The 21,522-nt window shown below is 36.9% G+C and overlaps 1 protein-coding gene across 3 annotated transcripts; it reads left to right on the forward strand.

Annotated features, from left to right (window-relative positions):
* Positions 1-933: 933 nt before the first annotated feature.
* On the forward strand, positions 934-20,703 carry LOC127814178 (uncharacterized). 3 transcript variants are annotated; one of them, XM_052355488.1, is made up of 23 exons: positions 934-1,278; positions 2,030-2,324; positions 2,538-2,606; positions 2,676-2,813; positions 2,907-3,024; positions 4,186-4,268; positions 4,617-4,712; positions 5,336-5,504; positions 5,607-5,749; positions 5,850-5,936; positions 6,136-6,321; positions 7,626-7,793; positions 8,259-8,379; positions 8,483-8,552; positions 13,802-13,889; positions 13,993-14,113; positions 16,016-16,209; positions 16,330-16,438; positions 16,907-17,062; positions 17,547-17,649; positions 18,159-18,332; positions 18,713-18,858; positions 20,267-20,703. In XM_052355488.1, exons 1-23 carry the CDS (start codon positions 1,061-1,063, stop codon positions 20,458-20,460), a joined length of 3,246 nt encoding a protein of 1,081 aa, XP_052211448.1. In that variant the 5' UTR covers positions 934-1,060; the 3' UTR covers positions 20,461-20,703. The 3 variants fall into 3 exon arrangements, with proteins under 3 accessions (XP_052211448.1, XP_052211450.1, XP_052211449.1); XM_052355490.1 differs by having other exon boundaries at positions 1,130-1,278; positions 1,980-2,324; XM_052355489.1 differs by having other exon boundaries at positions 1,130-1,278; positions 2,002-2,324.
* The last annotated feature ends 819 nt before the right edge of the window (positions 20,704-21,522 follow it).

A 21,522-nucleotide genomic window follows, 5' to 3' on the forward strand; every position in this document is an offset into this window, starting at 1 on the left:
TAATCTTTCTTGGGGTTTTGATTATAATTTGAACTTAGGGTGTTATTTTGGTAAATAGAGTTCTCATCATTATCTTTTTTAATAACTATTTAACATATGACAGATTAGTATAATTTGTATTTATAAAATGAAAGAAATATATCGTATAATTTATTAAAAATTAGGGATGCCTAGTATAATTTACCAAACAAATTAATAATATCTTATATATTTATTTATTTAGAGTGCGAAAGCTACTTATAGTTTTTGTAAGAGTAGAATTACATTTTAAATATCAATTAATTGTATATTTATTCAAAGAACTAGAAAAGTAACAATTATTAAATTAAAAAATAGAAATAAAAATAAACTAGTAATAAATTAATTTATATTTAATTTACATTTATTGTTATTTTAATTAACATTACTTAATTAAGAAAACAAGATTTGAAGCTAAAACATAAGAATTCCGAAGAAAATATCTTGAACTATAGTCTATGGAGACGAGTCCTTCTATAAGGTCCGATGGGCCTACCAAGTGGCTCACAGAAAAGGGCAAAAATGACGATTTTGCCCTTGCCCATTTTTGTAAATTTACAAAGTGGGCCATTGCCCCCCTCTCTGGTGCATTTGCAATAATTGTCGGCGAGGGCGAGGCAAGGCGACTATGGCAAAGAAACGACAATAGTAAGGTGCGGCAGCAAGGCGAGGCGGCGGCCATAGCAAGGGAGACGCACCAAAGAGGGGGAAAATCCATGAGAGGGAGAGAGAGAAAGCAAGGCGTGAGGGCAAAATTAACTATTTACCCCCTTTTCATAAACTCGTCGGTAAGCCCATCGAGTTTTTTTAGCGTTTTCTAGCATTTTCTCTATGGGGATAGTAGAGACAGGTAGCAGTATTGAGCTTCATCCCACACGTGTGGCCATATCCAATCACGGGATCTCAATGATTGAGCTGCCTCGCCTTTCATCACCTGGCTTTCTTTCTTTCTTGTCAGGCCTACAAATAATTCATCCGTGTTTTACGCTTATATTATTATTCAATTAGCATATATAATCACGAGTTCGGGCCTCAAGCCCCGATGGAATCGGCGCCATTATTGAGCAGCAGTGCTCAAGCACCCAGTATATCGCCAGTAAAGTATCAGACTCCTGGATGTGGTCTCGCTTCATTCTACTCTCGTTCTGCGTTTTCGAGCAGGCAATTGAAGAAGCTTGAGCCTGTCCATCGCCGTGGATTTGGTCCTCAGACCCACTTCACGACAACATTATCGACATTTTTTCTGCCCCATTCCATCAGGTCAGGCTATGGGGGAATTGATTTTTCAATTATTTGATCTTCTCCAAACAGTTTCATTCACTTGGAAGGCTAATTAATTGGGTTTAAACGAAATTGTGAACTAGCCAAGAGATTCTTGTCTTAATTACATGATGATCATATATCGGTGTCGTACTTTAGTTTCTGCTTGTAGAAATAAAAGATGCGTGCATTTGATCAGGAAGCTTGTTTTCTGGACTTTCAATGTTTGGTGTTTTCTTGTTATTTATGTTGATGTTTTGTTTGCTATCCATGTGGCATTTCCTGTCAAATATTGGTTCGGGGGAATCTTTTAAGAGAGGGTACAGGGGAATCTTTACAGTTTTCGGGAAGGAGGTTGTTGGATATTAAAAAAAAAATAAAAATCTTAAGTTGGGGACGTGGCTCCGGAAAGGAAGAGGCATTTCGAAATAATAAGCATTCTTTAGATTAGTGTGAAGTGTGTTTAGTTATGTGTTGAGTATGTGTTAAGTTGTTAATGAGTTTGGTACCGTAAATACTTGGTGAGTGCACTGTATTGTTCTATTTCTTTGCGCGGTGATAAAAGTGATATTAGGATCTCATCATATGCTACAGAGGTATGCAATATGGTTGATCTAACAACGGTTTATGCTTGATTTCTGGGCTTTGGCTCTGTTTTGATAAAATTGTTCTCTGCTTTCTTTGTTTTTTTAATTGTTTAGTTCGCTTTGGTCATTGAGGCAGATTCCTGATGCAAATATTGGGGCTGCAGAAAGAAGAGGTGTAACAAGGGGTTGATTGGGGGGAACTTGATAGCTTCTAAGATGGCTGGGTCCAAAGAGATGGCAGTAACAGACGTGAAATCCGGTAAAATGATCTTTGAGCCTATTCTTGAGGAAGGGATATTCAGATTCGATTGTTCAGTGGATGATAGGGATGCAGCATTTCCAAGTCTTTCTTTTGTTAATCCTGAAAAGAGAGACAGGCCGCTTATGAGTAGTCACAAAGTCCCATCATATACCCCAACCTTTAAATGTGTTCTTGGGCAACAAATTGTTGAAATTGAGGTCAGTTAAGCATCATTTCAACGTGTGGTATATTTTGTTTCTTTGCAACCTGGGGCAGTTTGAAGTTTAAACTAAGAAAACAACCTCTTCCCACATTCCACATATTTTTCGTTCCCAATCTTGCAATGGTAGGAGTTTTGCGCTCTATTAATTTATGTATGTACATATTTGTAAAATTTCTAATGTTTTTCTCTCATGTTACTGAATCTTTAGCTTCCAACTTGTACCTCGTTCTATGGAACTGGAGAGGTTAGTGGACAGCTTGAACGGACAGGGAAGAGAGTAAGTAAATTTGGTTTCTAGCCGGTGCTTTATTCATGTTTCATTTACTCAGCAATTTTTAGTTTATAGGTTTTTACTTGGAACACGGATGCATGGGGTTATGGTCCTGGGACTACATCATTGTACCAATCACATCCTTGGGTACTGGCTGTTCTTCCAAGTGGAGAGGCACTGGGGGTTCTTGCAGATACAACACGGCGGTGTGAGGTACTTGTGCTTCTAATTTATTTCATTTTGTCGTGTATATGACTTTCGTATGGATGATCTATTTTAGCAATCAATTATTTTCATTTTGAGCAGATTGATTTGAGGAAAGAATCAACTATAAAGTTTGTTTCTTCATCATCATATCCTGTGATAACAATTGGTCCATTTGCTTCACCAACCAATGTTTTGGTATCTTTATCTCATGCAGTTGGTAAGCATCCTCTACCAGTGTTTTTTATCTTTTGTAATTGGAAATCTTTGATAGTCCATTTTGGCTTGTTAAATATCTGTTGCAATTGGTAATTTTTAAAAGCTCTTTGGATTGTTAAAATACTTGATAATGTCCTTGGATATTTTTATTGAACGGTTGTCTAATTCTCACTGTAGTTTCTTTGAGATAAAAATTGCATAAGAAGCCTATATGCCACTGTCCAAAGAAATAGACAAATTTAGAGTGAAAATAGATTGTGGTGCAAGAAAAGTTAATCCAGCGGCAAGTGGGAACTAAAGGAAATCCTTGCAGAGAACACCCCTCCCAAAAAAAAAAAAAAAAAATACACATGTTTATTTCATAAAATATTAACAAAAGTGGTGTATTTTCGCATCGAAATAAACTTAGTGCTCTTTCTTCTTAGTGTTCTATCTCTAGCATCATAAATGGTGGAAAACCCAATAATCAATTTTTATGATGACTAATGCAAGAAAAAAATCAATTACTTGTGACTGATAATTGATTCAATGGAAATAGGATAACTAATATTGGCCTGTTAGATTTGAACTCAATGACTTGGCTGTATCAGGATCTATCTTTGATATTTTGACCAAAAACAGAACTTAAAAACTCATTTGTTTTTATTGAATACTTTGGTTTATGATAGTTGGTTTACTGGTTTCCTAAAGTGCATTTTCCGTGTGGTTTTTGTCCTATTGGATTGCTATAATCGGATCAAATTGATAGGAAAAGATTGATAAAGATTTGCACTCTACCAGTTTAGGTTGCAAAAGTAGGAGGTTTAGGGTGCATGTTTCTGTATTTATCTGATTCTTGGAATCTAGGTATGCAATCAATACAAAAAGGTGAAGCTACCCGGTACCTTTGCTGTCATTTCCAAAGTGAGATGTGCATGCATAATTTACTTGGAACATAGATCAACATTCATGTCATACACGTGTCACTAAATTTAGTGCTCCATACTCGAATGAAGTAATTGTTGATGTAATTCATATTCTTTACATTTGTTCTGTAACAGAGCTGTCTGATATGTAGTTGATGTTGCAGATGTTAATTTATTTGTTGTGGTTGCCCTTGTCTCCCTCTTTTGGTTAATAAGTTTCATCTACTGTGACTGGTAACTGGTAATTTTCTTAGCAGGTACTATTTTTATGCCTCCTAAGTGGTCGCTGGGCTATCAGCAATGTCGCTGGAGCTATGACTCTGATACATGTGTTCGTGAGGTTGTTAATTTGTACCAAATGTTAATTCTCTCTCACACAATATTTATGTGTGTATATATTTATGTACCTGCATCCTAAATTTTGCCTTTCAAACTGTATATTCATTGTTTCTATTCAAACTGTATAGTTCTTAATAATTTTCTTTCACTTTTTGTTTTCTAGTTTTCTGAGGAATAAAAGCTGGCTCTGACACATTGTTCTAGTAAAAACTAAATTTGTATTTTCCTTTGTATTTTCTTTCTGGATTACAAAAAACAGTATTGTAATAATGTTTCTATTGTTTTTGATAGTTGCTCCAATCTCTAGTATTTGTTCCCTGTAGTTGCACTTATCCATTCACATATGCAGATTGCGAGGACATTCCGAGAGAAGGGTATACCTTGTGATGTTATATGGATGGATATAGACTACATGGATGGATTTCGTTGTTTCACTTTTGACCAGGCATGTTCTTATGTTCTTCTTGGACAAGCTCACTGTAAACATATTAGTTGTGCCATGAATTCTGTCTTCACTTGGATGGATCTGTTGTTTTTTTTTGGACCTGGAATGTGCTCCTTGGACATTCTTTCTGCATACATATTTGTTGTGCCATAAATTCCCTGGCATCCTTCATTCTCATTCAGCCAGTACCATTTTGCACCAACATAAATGATCTTCTTTTTATCCTTTCATTCCCTTATATCTAGCTATCTTTGGCAAGCACTGCTTCAGCTTAGTGCCCATTAACATATTTGGTATAGATCAAAGTTTCATTGCTTTGTATGATTATTTCTTCTTTATTAAATACTTTCAAGAAGGTATTTGGGGGGGGGGGGGGGGGGGTGGAGAATATTTTTCTTTCAAATTATTTACATTTTTGGTTATATAAGTAGAAGAAAAAGCTAGGTTTTAACTTCTTAAGCTATCCAATTTGTATTGCCACTTCTAAATGGTTTCATATCCGGGTTACATGCTTGGTAAAACTCATGATGTATTATAAACAGACCATAACTCGTTTTTAATTGGATGTCCTGTAGGCATTTTATTATTGGCATGGAAAAGTTAACTATTGTGATTTATTACAGGAGCGCTTTCCTGACCCAAAATCCTTAGTGGAAGAACTTCATGTCAGTGGTTTCAAAGCAATCTGGATGCTTGACCCAGGGATCAAACGTGAAGAAGGGTACTTTGTTTATGATAGTGGTTCTGAAAGAGAGATATGGATTCAAACAGCCGATGGAAAGCCTTTTGTTGGTAATGATTTCATGAATTTGTAGTTTCCTAGTCTCACCTTCTTCTTCTTACATTCGCCCATTTGTTCTTTTAAATTTTTAACTCCAAACTCCTTGTTTTTAGGTGATGTTTGGCCTGGGCCATGTGTTTTCCCTGACTTTACGCAGTCTAAAGCTCGCTCATGGTGGGCTAATCTGGTCAAAGAATTCGCTTCTAAAGGTGTTGATGGTATATGGAATGATATGAATGAACCAGCTGTTTTTAAGGTAACGCCCAGGATTCTTTTTTACTTCCTTGCATGCTTTTTTTTAGTTGTTTCCTTGTATGCTTTTTATTGGATTCATGGTCTATTATATTTCTTTTCAGACTGTAACAAAAACAATGCCTGAGAGCAATGTTCATCGTGGAGATATTGAACTGGGAGGTTGTCAAAATCACTCGCACTACCACAATGTAATATCTACAGCTCTTTCTGATCCTTCACATTTAATATTTTTCATCAGATTTTTTTAGAATAATTATTTGTTTGATTTACTGAATTTTCATCTAGAGATGAAATGATGTCTGGCAAATTAAACCATAACTATTGCTGACGCTATAATAAGCATCAGAGCCAGAATTTTTGTTTATTTATATTGGGTTTCCCTTGTAGGTTTATGGATTGCTTATGGCAAGATCAACATATGAAGGCATGAAATTGGCAAATGAAAAGAAACGTCCTTTTGTTTTAACCAGAGCTGGTTTTATAGGTAGCCAGAGGTATGCTGCAACATGGACAGGGGACAACCTTTCTACTTGGGAGCACCTTCATATGAGTATCTCAATGGTTCTTCAACTTGTAAGTGAAAGGGGGTTCGCTGTTTTTGATCAGAAATGTTGTTCTATGTTTGTTCTCAAGTTCAAAGCATGGTCATTTGTTGCTTTCTTCAAACACCCAGATTCCTGATCAGTTGTCATCTGCTAGCTCAAATAAACTAATTTCACTACTCAATCGAGCATGTAAGATGGTGGATTGTGATTTGGACTCAGAAGTTGACAAATATAGGATGTTAGTTTTATGTAATTAGGAGCCTTTGATTTATCTAAATGCATTTTTGTTTTCTTTATGACTTCTAGTAGATTCCGGGGTAGAATTTAAGTAGCATTAGGTTATTATATTAGATAAGAGCAGTTTAAAGTGTTGTGGTTATTTTAGCTGTTTCATCAAGCTATATATATGGCTTCTTGGTATAATCCAAAAGGATTTTTTTGGAATGAACAAAATAATATTTGGTTGAGCTAGAGCTCCTTCCCCCCTTCTTTATTTTTCCCTTCCTTCTTGGCTGCTTCCTTCTCTTCTCTGTTTTCTTCTGCTCATCCGTTTTTTCATCTTCTGTTTCTGCATTACCTTTTCCTGCTGTTGCGGCATATATTGTTGTACGTTTTCTCCTCTTCTGTTTTATGTCTTTCAACTGCACTGGGAAGAATGAACTATGTGTTTACAAGTTGAATAAGCATGCAACTTTCAGGTCCACAATGTGGATTCATGGTGGCATGTTTGAGCAGGGATGTCATTGTGTTTGTGTCTGTGTGTGCCAGTCAGTTTCTCTGTGCATTTGGGAGATTTTAATCCATGTTAGCTAGCCAATTCCAGTGGACAGGTTATGTTTGGTTTTGACTAATTTGCATTGTGGGTCTAATTTCTTAGGCATCTTGTCTTCTGTTTTTGTTTTAGATCTTTTGTTGTTTCTGTGATGTTCAGCAATTTTGAAATTGACTTACGGAACATACTTGTCTATTTTGCTAAGGCCCACCAGTGAAGTTCTGGCTCTATTTTTCTGACCTAAGCTTATATAAATTTTCATTGAAGAGAATAGAGAAAGCTTGAACTTAGCCAAAAATAAAATAAAATAAAATTGTGACCATGGGTTTGAATTCTCGGTGTTTTAAGTGCCGTTACTAATCAGATGAACCAGATAAAGCTTTTATTACAGAAAAAGGAAAAACGTAAATCCCTTTTCTTTGGGCATTTTAGTTATATGCCTTAGATATTTACAGTTTGTTCACCCTTAAGTTGAACGTATCATAATTTTCCAGTTAAGGAAGTTAGCATGCACAACTTTTTAATGAGGAATTACTCAACTGAAAATTTATTTTATCCAGGGCCTCAGTGGTCAACCGCTTTCAGGACCAGATATTGGTGGTTTTGCTGGGAATGCGACACCTAAGCTGTTTGGAAGGTGGATGGCTTTGGGTGCAATGTTTCCTTTTTGTCGTGGGCATTCAGAAACTGGCACTGTTGATCATGAGCCATGGTCTTTTGGTGAAGAGGTTTGTATGTGGTTCAAAATCTCAGTTTTTTTTTTTTTCAACTTTCTGATTAATCTTTGTGCTGGAAAATCATGCACAATTAAAAAATATAATTGATTTTTGCTTCCTCATTTTAATTATGTGAATTGCCCAACCAATTGCCTAGATGCTTGACATTTACTTATATAAATGTGTGTCCCCAGTGCATAAGGAAAATGTTCTTGACATCTAAACAGGCCCTAAAGCTCTCTCTCTCTCTCTCTCTCGTAAAACTTGAAATTTTCATATGATACAGTGGCAAGTAGTTAATCAGTATTCAACTAGAACTAATGGTTATCTTTGCAACTCTGTCAAAAAGTAACCAATCCCTTTAATAGAAGTTTAGACTTTCCTCATTGTTATTTCTTGAAATGGCTTGTACACCTTTTGAGTTTTCACTTCTAGTGCACCACATTATTTTGAGTTTGTGCCCCTTATCTGTTGCAGTGCGAGGAAGTCTGCCGTTTGGCATTAAAGAGGCGCTACCGCCTTTTGCCACACATATATACTCTTTTCTATATGGCACATACGAAGGGGACTCCAGTTGCAACTCCTACTTTCTTTGCTGGTGGGCTGGTGTTTGATTACTTTATTTTAATGTGTTGATTTCTTTTTTGTTCTTGCATTTTTCTTGTGGGATTTATAGAAGTTTGTGAATTTTTTTTGTCCAGATCCAGAAGATCTTGGGCTAAGAACACATGAAACTTCATTTTTGTTGGGGCCGCTTCTAATATATGCAAGGTTGTTATTCTCTTCCTATGTAACTGTGGCACATGTTAATATAGAAGTTCACTTAAATTTAGTACTCTTCGATGTCATTGTCCCATTTCTGCTTGGTTTAACTGAGTTTTAAGTTGATCTCAATTTTTAATTTTTCTGTACCTGCCCAAGTTTTCTGAGGAACGATTATATTTTATGTTCAAGTTACTTAATCTAAGTCTACATGTCCTTGTCTTGAACCTGCTAATTCAGTAACATGGTGTGATGAGAGCATATTTATCAGTGAATATGGTAGGTGCATGTCATCGTCTTCCTGTTTTCTGCACTGATCAATAATATGGCTGTGGCAGATACATAATACATCCCTTTTCCAAAATTGTACATGTTATTTTATTTTTGGAATAAGGACTCAGCGGAATTGAAGATGACACAAGCTTGGAGAGGCTGACGGTGATACCGAGTTGAATTTGAAGTCAAAATCAGAGTGGCACAGCAGGTATGAGATCGGAATCGGAGCGACTATGAAGGTGGAAGCGTGAATCACTTCAAATTAGGTTGTCGACTTGAAGGTGGAACAACAGGGTGATTTGCTACTGATTTCCGAATTACTGTAGTTGATCGAGAAGGCGAGGCGAGTGTAGGAGACTTTGCAACAGACGAGCCATAAGTAGGGCTGGCAATGAGCCGAGCTACTCGTGAGCTAGCTCAAGACTCGACTCGAAAATTGGCTCAATAAGCTAGCTCATGATACAAATGAGCCAAGTTTGAGTTCAAATATTTGGCTCATTTAGTAAATGAGCCGAGCTTGAGCTACCATTAGCTCGACTCATTTGGCTCACGAGCCAGCTCGATATACTTATATATATATTAATTTTATAAATTTATTAAATAAAAAAATATTTATTACTTAATATTCAATAATATAAATATATGCTTAATAATTTTATAAATATATTACTTAAATATATATTATATATATCACATATATTATTTAAATATATATATATACATAAAAGTAAGGTAATAATCAATTTCAAGCCGAGCTCGAGCTAAGAAAATCAGCTCATATCGAGATCGAGCCAAGCTACGAGCCAAGCTAAAATCAATCGAGCTGAGCTCGAGCTAGGCCTAGCTCGGCTCAGCTCGGCTTATTGCCAGCCCTAGCCATAAGGCAGAATCGGATCCGTTGCCTAGCTGTTCAGTTGCTGGAGAATTGAAGTTGCAGGCGAAACTTATAGAGCCTGGCAGAATCTTGATTTTGCTGTGGTGAATTGCGGAATTGATTCCGATGCACAAGGAGGAGAGGTCAGCTCGGATCTGAAGGAGAAGTAAGAGGAGTGGCTTCCGGCGAGTTCCGTTGAACATTCTTAGACGTCGATCTCTTTGCTGAGGAAAGATAGAAGGTTCGACTGTGAAGGCGGGGCAGCGGTTTGATTTACTTTCCGAGCTGTTGCAGTAGCAGTTCAGGAAGAGAACCTTAGTCATTATCGGAACTGATCGAGTGGTAATTTAGGAGATTCCGATTAGAAGTCCGACAATACATACCAGCAAATCAGAGACGAGAATTCCACGGGCAATGAATTGCGTTTGAGGCAATTCTAACTAAGAATCCGATTAGTTCATGGAAGAGTTGGATTAAGGATGTATCAAGCTCCTATGCCTTGGCCTTTGACTTGTCCTGCTCTTGAGAATTATGCCATGACGGATAGCTTGCGTATGAAACAATTGGAGTCTCCTTTGCAGCAGAAGGACGCTGCATTTTCAGTGAGATACAACAGAAAACGTGAAGAGTTTGGGCTGAATCATGAGGCACGGAAACGGACATTAGACCCTTGGGTTAGCAAAATGTGTGAGGAATTTGGCTGTGTAATAAGAGAAGAGCTTCAAGAGTTTGCAAGGATGCTGAGTAAGGAGTATAACTACAATTTTCCAGCAGAATTCTTCGACAAACAGAGAAGGAATGTTGCAGATGATCATTCTGAAAATTCTAACAAGAAGAGGATGGATTCCGAAAATTATTCTACAGGAGTGAATCCCAGTAAGCTAAAAGAAGAAGATGTTGCTGATGTGGAGGAGAAAAATGTTGAGAGTGAGCTTCAAAAAAATTCCAACGAACAAGACGAAGATGTGGCAAAATTACCGACAGGGGCATATGGTTTAATTGTTGGGGAACCTCAACACAATGATAGGAATTACAGCATTGAGGCATCAAAGCCTAGTTATTATGACTCTGTTGAACCTCTTTCCTTATCTTGTCAGAAGCTTGGTGTGAAAATGGATGGAAGAATAGGAACAGAAGACAGAAATTCAGTTGCTTCATCGTCCCTAGAGAAACTGAGGTCAGTGGAATCCCAGATGGTGAAGTTCTTTAAACTTTCTGATCCAGGTAGCCCTCCTATTGGTGCTACTACGTCTCACTATGAGGAGGAGGAACCTTTTGAATCCCTTAAGGGAATTGAGGCACAAACTATTGGAAAACCTTTCCCTAATGGCGATGACTTATTATCGGGGGTGACTGGTGGGGTTGACTATGTGCCCCAATCCAAGGCTGGAGATGATACTAAAGATTTCAATTTTTTTGGCAGTGTTGGAGAATTGGACTTTGGGAAAGATAGCTTCCCTCCAAGACTAGGAGATACTAAAGTTTTTGGAGGATACCCTTATTGTCATTCTGGAGGATCTATTAGTTTGATTTATGGGGAACATCCTCATGGGGAACAACCATCTCAAACTCTATTCATAAGAAACATAAACAACAATGTTGAGGCCTCCAAGCTTCGGTCTGCTATTCCATCAAGCACTTAGACTGAATTTGAAGTCATTGAGGTCAATCTAGTTGCCCCTATTAAAGTGCTGGTCCAAGTTATGCCCGTGACGATTCTTGGAATCCTAAGAACAAAGAAGAAGAAGCCTAGAAGGAGAAAGAGGGAAAAAGAGATTGAACAGAAAATGAATGTGGGAGTTGGATGAAGATAGAGAATGGCTCAACGATAATAAGTTTCTTGGGGACAAGAAACCTTTCAAGGGGAGGGAATTGTCACGACCCAAGGCTAATTAATAAGGCAATAATGTAATTAGTTACCTTAGTTGGTTAGAAGCTATTTTTGTTATTTTGTTACAGCACATGGGACTGTTATTCTAGATATTTCTTTTAGTTGTAAAGCCTATAAATAGGCTATAGCATGTAGAGAAGGATATGCTTGAATTGAAGAATGAATTTCAAACTCTATTCTCTCTCTCGGTTCTTCTTCTCTTTCCTCCCCATTTCTCTCTGTTTCAGTTCTATATCTCCCTTCCTTTCTGCTTTCTCTTTCCTAAATCCCTCTAAATTCCTATCACAACCCTAGCCAAACCCTAGGGCTGTGACAAGGTGGACTATCTAGATACCTTTGCTCCTGTAGCAAAGATGAATAGTGTTCGAGTACTGTTGTTATTGGCAGTTATGTATGACTAGCCTTTACATCAATTTGATGTAAAGAATGCTTTTTTACATGGGGAGTTGAAGGAAGAAATTTACATGGACATTCCACCAGGGTTTGAGGTGAAAGCAAGAGGGGAGACTGTTGTATGCAGGCTGAAAAATGCCCTTTATAGGATGAAACAATCTCCTAGAGCCTGGTTTGGGAGATTTGCGAAGATTATGCTTGAGTTAGGCTATAAGCAAAGTCAAGGTGATCATACCTTATTTATTTCTCATTCAGTTTCAGGAAAAATAACAACATTGTTCGTGTATGTTGATGACATTATAGTAACCGGGGATGACAAAGAAGGTATAGATCATTTAAGAGGTTGTCTAGCAAAAGAATTTGAGATCAAGGAGTTAGGGAAGTTGAAATACTTTCTGGGAATTGAAGTGGCTCGATCTAAAGAGGGGATATTCATTTCCCAGCATAAATACGTGCTAGACCTTTTGGCTAAAACTAGAATGCTTGGCAACAAGGCAGTTGAGACACCTATTGAACCAAACCATAGGATCGAGATTGATACTGAAGCAGGGGCAGTGGATAGAGGCTCATATCAACGGCTAGTAAGGGGACTCATTTATTTGTCTCACACTCGACCAGACATCACCTATGTTGTAAGTGTGGCTAGCCAATTCATACAATGATCCTGAAGATAGTCACCTTAAAGCTATTCGCAGAATACTACACTATCTTAAAGGGTCTCCTGGTAAAAGTGTTTTATTCAAAAAGAGCAGCAACCTGTCACTGGAAGTGTTCATCGATGTTGATTACACTGGGTCACTAATGAATAGGAGATCCACCTCAGGCTATTGTACCTTATTGGGTGAAAATCTTATTACTTGGCGGAGTAAAAAACAAAGCGTGGTGGCACGGTCAAGTGCTGAGGCTGAGTTTAGATCAATCACTTTAGGTATTTGTGAACTCCTATGGCTAAAAATTCTCAACATATTTGAAAGTTCAGTGGACAACACCTATGTGCCTTTATTGTGACAACCAATCTGCCATTAGCATAGCTCATAACCCGGTCCAGCATGATAGGACCAAGCATGTTGAGGTTGATAGACATTTCATCAAGGAAAAGCTTGAAAGTGGCCTAATTTGTATTCCTTTTGTCCCTACTGACGGACAGCTAGTGGATGTTCTCACTAAAGGCTTACCGGGTCCATGTTTCCACAAAATATTGAGCAAGATGGGAATGCATGATATCCATTCCCCATCTTGAGGGGGAGTGTTAGCGATCAACGAGATATGCTATGGTGGATTCTTTCCTATTCTTTATTCTTTCATATGTTATTGATTGATTGATTGTTGTTTCTGTTTATTTCCTTGTATATTTCAGTAGATTCCTCTTGTAAGATCTTTCCTTTACTGTATATATAATTTCCTAAGGTAGATTATGAATCTCTTTAATCTCTCTATTAGGCAGTTGTGTAATTAGCTTGTTAGACATGTAAATATGTAATCCCTACGATTGGAATAAAGTAAGATTGGATTATTCTTCACTCTTGTTAACATTATTCAACTTACTATTTCTTGAAACTTTAATTTGATAAGGTTTTTGTAATATCTAAGTTCAAAGTTTGCATTTACAGTATTGAATGTTTGACAATGTCAATAGTAGTGTTATGGCCCTTGGCTTTACATGTGAAAATTGTATGCCTTTTAGTTATTACTAAATATTTTACTCTTTATTTATCATGTTGCCATCCCTCTCGTCTGACAATATGTTGGATGGAAGGTGTGGTGGTGGTGGTTTTGTTAATTTATGACTCTAGCAACTTACCAACTTCTAATTTGTATTTATAGCACAATGATTGATGAGGGGACAAACCAACAGCAGCACTTTTTGCCCAGAGGCATTTGGCGGAGTTTTGATTTCGGTGATTCACATCCGGTATTTGTTTCTTACATCTAATTCTATTCTTGATTTTCTTGTGTTTGCTAGTATTTCTACTCCTTGTATTCTTATTTATACGATTTTTCTCAATATGTGCCAGGATCTACCCGCAATGTATTTGCAAGGTGGATCAATTATTCCTCTTGGTCCTGCTATTCAGCATGTTGGTGAAGCTAGTCCAACAGATGATTTATTATTACTTGTGGCTCTAGATGAGTATGGTAATTGTTCTATTGTTCTATGTTATATGATAAGAATGCTACCTTAGTTTAATTAAGTCTCCTCATTTTTAGCTTTACATTGGGAATCATTGGGGTCATTGATAGGTGGCTAAAGTGAAATTATAGTATTTGGTAATATTTTGGAGAATTGAAATTCAAGCTTGAGTTTTATTGGTGTTAGAAGAAAACTGGGTTCTTGATAGTATCTGCTTTCCTTTCTGGTCCACATGGGGATGGACTTGCATGCAAGTAAGGATGGTAATAAGCCGAGCTAGGCCTAGCTCAAGCTCAAATCGATTGATTTTAGCTTGGCTCATAGCTCGACTCGAGCTCGATATGAGCATATTTTTTTAGTTCGAGGTCGACTCGATGATGACTATGAGCTGGCTCGGCTTAGCTCGAAATTTAACTCAATCAATACAAAATTATAAGTACAAAATGAAAGTAACTCAATCAATTCACAGAGTAGGAAAGTCCTGGGCACTATGGATCAAGACTTCATGAAATTTACAACTTATAATCAATTTAGCAGTTATCTAACATCATGAAATTCCTAGACATCAAAATATGCTATCATTTACAACTTCATTAATCCAATAAATTATAATAGCTTGAATCAAAAAGACAAAATAGTTTAATACATCCAAAAATGCATCATGTATAGAATATACAATAAAATGCATATGTCAAGAAAACTAGAGAGCTAGGAAGGTTTCAAAAAATGTAATGCAAATAAATCTACAAGCAACTAACATATAACATATTCTACAATTGTATTATGTATACTTGAAAAAAAGTGCAACATGCAAATGCACAATAGCAAAAGTATAACAAATTATGCACAGAAAACAAACCCAGTTGCAGGAACTGGAGGTTGCATGCTAGTCGATTGTCGGAGAAGTTGTTGGTCATCTCGTCGGAAGTTGGAGGAGAAGAAGAAGAAGAAGATGTGCTGCCGCTGAGAAGGACTCACCGGAAGTTGGAGGAGAAGAAAAAAAAAAAACACTAAGTGCCCCCCTAACCCCTTGGAGATAGAGCCTGCCTGCCAAACCTGTCGGGCCACCCCCCTTCAAATCAATCAATTGGCTTTTTGGAATCCCCCCCCCCCCCCTCCCCCTCCCTCCAAATCTAACATGTATTGATGTATATATATATTTAAATAATATATGTATTTATTTATATTTAATTAATATATTTATAAAATTATTAAGTATATATTTATATTATTGAGTATTAAGTAATAAATATTTTTTATTTAATAAATTTATAAAATTAATATATATAAGTATATCGAATTGGCTCGTGAGCCAAATGAGTCGAGCTGATGGTAGTTCAAGCTCAACTCATTTTCCAAATATTTGAGCTCAAACTTGGCTCATTTGTATCACAAGCTAGCTTATTAAGTCAATTATCGAGTCGAGTCTTGAGTCAGATCGAGTAGCTCGGCTTATTGCCAGCCCTACACGCAAAGGAGTCTGAAGAGAAGCTTGATGTTGAACCCTTTCCTAATAGCTTTAAGTTTTGGTGACTAGTGCTGATTTAGCACCTTTCTTCCCTTCTGACACACAAGGATGCAATTTGAATCTTAAAATTGTATCATTTATAGTTGGGAAATATTAAAAACACACTTTTATCTCTATAAGCTCTACATTTCTATTAAATTTATGGAAAACAGTACCTTAGGGGTTTCATAAGGGGTTTTGCCACTTGGTTGAAAATTGAAACGTGTGTTGGTTCTAAAGTTTCTGCTTAAAAATCGATGTACAATAACCCTGGTGTTTCTTTTTCCCCACTTTACATCCTTTTTGAGAACAAAATGAAGATTTCACAGAAATATTACCAGTTGTTGAATCAGTTAAGCTGCTAGCAAATGCACTAAATATTGTGTTCTGCTGGTTGCAGGTAAAGCTAAAGGCGTTCTCTTTGAAGATGAGGGTGATGGATATGAATTTACCAGAGGTGGATATCTTTTAACAACTTATGTTGCTGAACTTGAGTCTTCAGTTGTTACTGTGAGAGTCTCCAAAACTGAAGGGTCATGGAGAAGGCCAAAACGACGTTTACATGTTCAAATACTATTTGGTGGATATGCAACAGTATGCCTCCTTCCTGTAAAATACAAATATTTGACAGTAATTCTTAATAAATACTCCAGCCAATTTGGTGTTTATTTATTTATTTCTTTGTATTCCTAAGTTTTGCTATTTACTCATCAGCTTGATGCATGGGGCACTGATGGAGAGGATCTTCAAATCTTGATGCCTTCAGAAGAAAAAGTGACTAATATGGTATCCAAGAGTGAGAAAGAATACAAGCGCCAAATGGGTAACCAAATTAATTCCTCTGAACAGTTTTTTTCTTTTATTTTCTGTATCCACTTGAACAATCCCTTTGTCTCTTAGGGCGATTATAATGTGTGAACACCTGCAATGGATGTTCTTCCAATTTTCTTTTGAAAACAGATATCATGAAAGCAATATTATGCTATAATAAGGTGCATTCGGTATGACGGTTCATTCTTGATGAATTAATATTTTGTTATTCTCCTTGTTTTCTGTCCACACACAAAAGGTATACTGTGCTAATATTTTACTCGGGACATCATATCTCATTTTTCTTACGCTTGATGTTCCTGAAGAACTTAGTAGCCTAATTTGGTTTATTCATTTATATTAGTATATTAGTGGGCACTTAAGGTTCAAAACTTTAATGCTACTTTCATACTTTTTTCTGACTTGATTTTTGAATGTATTATGAATTTGAGCTGTTTTCTTAGTATTCTGTTAAATGCAGAAACTGCCAAGGGCATTCCAGAGGTAGAAAGGACTTCTGGGCACAAGGGAATAGAGCTCTCTGAGACTCCTATTGAACTGAGAAGTGGTGTCTGGGCTGTCAAAGTTGTTCCTTGGATTGGAGGAAGGATCATTTCAATGGAGCATCTTCCTTCTGGTAATGCTTATGTGCTCATTCAAATCTTTTCTTGAACAATTGAATAGACTCCCAATACTCTTCTATCTTGGTTCTTAATTCAGTCAGAAAAGTGGGTGCTAGCTCATCATCATCACAAGCCTTAAAATCCCACTTTGTGGTCGCTTTCATCACTTCTAGCTCTCCAATCCTTGTGCAGAATTTATATTGAAAGATCTTATGATCTTTATGCTATGTGTTGGCTAGATAACATAACCAGACTCTCAGTTGGTGGCTCAGTTGTTTATGACAACGATCCTGTGCCTTAGTCCCACAAAGTCAGGATGGCTACATGAATCTAGACCAGGAGCCATCAGTTTTATATATATTTATATGTATATATTATAATATCTATATAGAGAGACATGGACATCTTCATGATATTGAAAGCTCTAATAATGCAAGCTTATGTAATGGAATTTGAGACATATTTTGGCACTTTCTGATATTGTGGGCTCCCTGGCAGGGACTCAGTGGCTTCATAGCAGGGTTGAAGTTAATGGATATGAAGAATATAGTGGTACTGAGTACAGATCTGCTGGATGTTCAGAGGAATATACTGTCATTGAGTGAGTTACTAATTCTTAGTGTGGTTTTTCACTGGAAAAGACATAATTTATTTGCTAGAAAAGTAATCTTATTCATACTAATTTATGTGACATTTCCAAGTTCGCTGCTTGCAGTTGTTGTCCTACCTGACTCTGGTACCTTGTAATAGTACCCCCTGAAAAAATAGTACCATGCTAGGCATATTAAAGCATGTTACCTGTGCTCTCATTCTTTTTAAAATCATAACTTGATGTGAACAACATCGTCTGCGCATATTGTAATAGTTACAGTATCTTTTATTTTTACTTTTGACTTTGTTGTGGCAGGACAAACTTGGCTTGTCTGATATTTGACCATATTCATGTTGGTCCTTTAGTATTCATCATCATCCCCATCAATTGCACCTTAACTCTAACCAAGTTAGGGTCAGTGGCATGGCATTCATAAAAACAACCTGGTTATCAGTCCTATAATCACTGTTTTGATTCTCATCATTCATCCATTAATTTCCAGAACTTATTCTCTGTAGGCAGAATCTTGAGCAAGCAGGAGAGAAAGAATCTCTTATGTTAGAAGGTGATATTGGTGGTGGACTGGTTATTGAACGGCAAATATCTCTTCCAGAAGGTAACTCAAACATTATCCAGATTGATTCAAGTATTGTAGCGCGTAAAGTTGGTGCTGGTTCTGGTGGATTTTCAAGGTAGGCTCCTCATTTTTTATTTTAGATACGTATTGTGAAATTGGTATTTCGTTGACGATACATATTAGATTCCTTTGCTCAATCTGTTGGATATCCCAGCTTACTTGTCCAGGCTAGCAAAAATAGTTGGAAGAATCTAATGGCACCAAACAAATCTTGTAACTTAGTTTACAAAGCTTGCCTAAAAATTATATCCAAGAATTTGATTTTGAAATGTATTAACTGCAAGCAATTTTTATTTTTAATTGGCACTTAGGTATATTCAACTAACTTATTGATTTGGGTTAGTCTTTGTTTTTCCCAGTCACAGGTTTAAATTTCCCATTTAAGCCCTCTCATTATCAATCATGACAGATGTTTGTTGTTGTATTCTTTTGTAGGCTTGTATGTTTGCGAGTGCACCCAATGTTTGCACTATTGCACCCAACAGAATCTTATGTTTCTTTTACCTCCATAAATGGTTCTAAGCATGAAGTTTGGCCAGAATCTGGAGAGAAGTTATTTGAAGGGGACCTTCGCCCTAATGGTAACTCTCTCTCTCTCTCTCTCTCTCTCTCTCTCACACACACACACACACATTATTTTCTGCTTGAAATGTTTCTTTTCGTTCCTCTTACATTAGGGAGTTAAACTGCTTGACAAGGGAATGAAGTAAAAGGATTATTTCAAAAAAAATGAAAACAACAATCACAAGCCTAGTAGGTGGGATAGTCATCTTTCGTGTTCAATAGTTTCCTACCAAGTTTTCTGTAGTCTTCTTCTATCTGTCTTGCTACAAACATCCTCCACTAAACTCATACCAAGTTGTCTTCTCTCCGTCTTCTACCAAGTTGTCCTTTTTTTCTTTTCTTTTTTTTTTTTTTTTTTTTTGCATGGCTGCACATCCAATATAACATCCCCATTTCGATTAAACTTGTACTTTGCACAACTTGGTTTTATAGTCATACAGTAACGATGGCATTATAATCTCTTCTTTTTAGATGTTTGATTGGAGATATCTAAGTTGATCTTTTCTTGGAATAATTTAGTCTTCAAATATCACCTCGAAAATTTTTGTCTTTCTTTAATGGTTGCTTAGAGTAGGATCTGCATCCACTTCAATTTGTAAATTACTGAATCAAATGAAAGACAGTCTATAATTCTGTTTCAGATATTTCAAACTTTGATTCCTTTATGGCCTTAATAATTTTTTAAACTCTTAACATGACCTGATTCTGTATGTAAGGGCGTTTTCCTTGGAAATACTTTTTATGTTTTACGGAGCTGATTGTGCAAGAATAAATAACCCTCTTTGTGTTAGCTTGAACTCTGTATTTTTCACATCTTCTTTTGCTAACGGATGTAGATCATTAAATGCTACACATTGCCATCCGATCCATCCCTACAAGCTAAACCCTAAACCCTAAACCCAAAACCCACCTACCCGCTCTCTTGTGTGGGAGTCTGGGGTTAGGGATCTTCTTTTATGTTGTTTTGGTGCAATTATCTAAATCAACAAAGTTTTCTCCGGCTCTTTGTGTATTATATGCTTATGCTTGTCACCTTGAGAAGGCTGTAAATAGAAATGACTAGAGAGCTAGAACTCATGTAAGTGACCCTCATAGTGAGATAAATGTTTGGTATGTTGTAAATATAATCATGCTGAGTAAACAGTTTTTTTATATCACTTTGAAAACAGTTTTTGAAACCACAGTCAATCAGGCTGGGAACAATTAAATAATATGACCATGTAATCATGCTATTAAATGTTAGTTTATATTGTGTATCATTGATTTGTTCATGTGGTAAAACATGTGCCTGGGGGCATGCTCGCATGTTGCAAGTACATGTATATGTGCCCCCTTCAAGACGAACCTTGAATTATTGTAGAACTTCTAGTCAAATGGTTTTTCTTAGTCTTTTTCTTAATTAATATTTGCGGATTTTAATTTCAGGAGAGTGGATGCTGGTGGATAGATGTCTTGGATTGGCATTAGTTAACCGGTTTAACATAGGAGAAGTCTACAAGTGTCTCATACACTGGGGGACTGGAACAGTGAATTTAGAGCTTTGGTCTGAGGATAGGCCAGTTTCACAGCAATCACCTCTTAGAATTTCCCACAACTATGAGGTGAGAGGACTTGCTTAATCAGTCATCATCTCCTCGCCCAAGATGCCAATATGTGAAGCAGCAAACTACCAATGAAATATGCACCGCAAACATTATTGGTTTTTGGTTTTTTTTTTTGGATGGTCATGGCAGCCTTATTCTTGAGATGAAACATGTAAACCTTTTTAGGGTATTGGTTTTTTGCCTTTGATGGCCTACTCTTCTTCTAACTTACTTGATGTCTTTGTTAATAATGCTGGAAAGATGTTACTATTTTTGCTCTTTGGAAAGGGTAGTAATCAGCTTTATTGATGTTAGATGCTTGAAGTGCTGCCTTGAGCCAACTTACTTGGCAGCCATTCTACAAGCCACTCTTCCCCTGGAAAATTCTCAAGAGCCAGATGGATTTACCGAGGGACTTATCGAAAGGGGGCTAAAAGACCAAAATACTGTCACTTACTTTACAAAATAAGCCACTACCCTGCTCTCTCCTCTCTCCCTTTTCATGACCATGATGTGACCGTCAATCGCCCCTCGCCTCGCTGTCTCGTTGTCTCATCGCGCCTCGCCTCATCGATCGTCAGAGGATGCGGTGACGGTCGACAAGGTGATGGCAACGAGACGAAGGGCAGTCGGCAGTCGGCAGTCGGCGATCGCATCGCGACCATGGGAAGGGAGAGAAGAGAGAGCAAGGCAGTGGCCCACTTTGCAAATTTGTATAGTGGACGAGAATATTTTGTTCTTTTAGCCCTCATTCGGTAATCCTCTCTATCAAACTGTCTGGCTTGTAGAAGAACCCCTCTTCCCCCTCACCTTTCTTTTATCCTTAATTTTTTTTAATAAGTATTGATTTTTAGTCTGATGTGATTGTTAGTTGATGGTATTGTTGAGTTGATAAAATATCCACTTTTATTTTTTTATGGTATTTTGATTTTTAGGTAGATTTGAGGGAGACTGACAAGGCGTATGACAAGAATAAATGAAAGAAACAAAATCATACCTAGAAAGAGAGTATTTGTCTGTCTCGTCGCCATATATTGAACTACAAATTATCTCATTATCTTTGTTAGTATTATAATTAAGTTATTTCATTGCTCCAGC

The sequence above is a fragment of the Diospyros lotus genome, chromosome 12 (assembly GCF_014633365.1).
Source record: "Diospyros lotus cultivar Yz01 chromosome 12, ASM1463336v1, whole genome shotgun sequence".
NCBI lineage: Eukaryota > Viridiplantae > Streptophyta > Magnoliopsida > Ericales > Ebenaceae > Diospyros > Diospyros lotus.

Excerpts from the sequence above, each read along its gene's own strand:
- LOC127814178 (XM_052355488.1), top strand. The coding sequence starts at position 1,061 with ATGGAATCGGCGCCATTATTGAGCAGCAGTGCTCAAGCACCCAGTATA. Across the intron at positions 2,325-2,537 it reads AACAAATTGTTGAAATTGAG|CTTCCAACTTGTACCTCGTT; the intron begins GTCAGTTAAGCA and ends CTGAATCTTTAG. Across the intron at positions 5,505-5,606 it reads CGATGGAAAGCCTTTTGTTG|GTGATGTTTGGCCTGGGCCA; the intron begins GTAATGATTTCA and ends CCTTGTTTTTAG.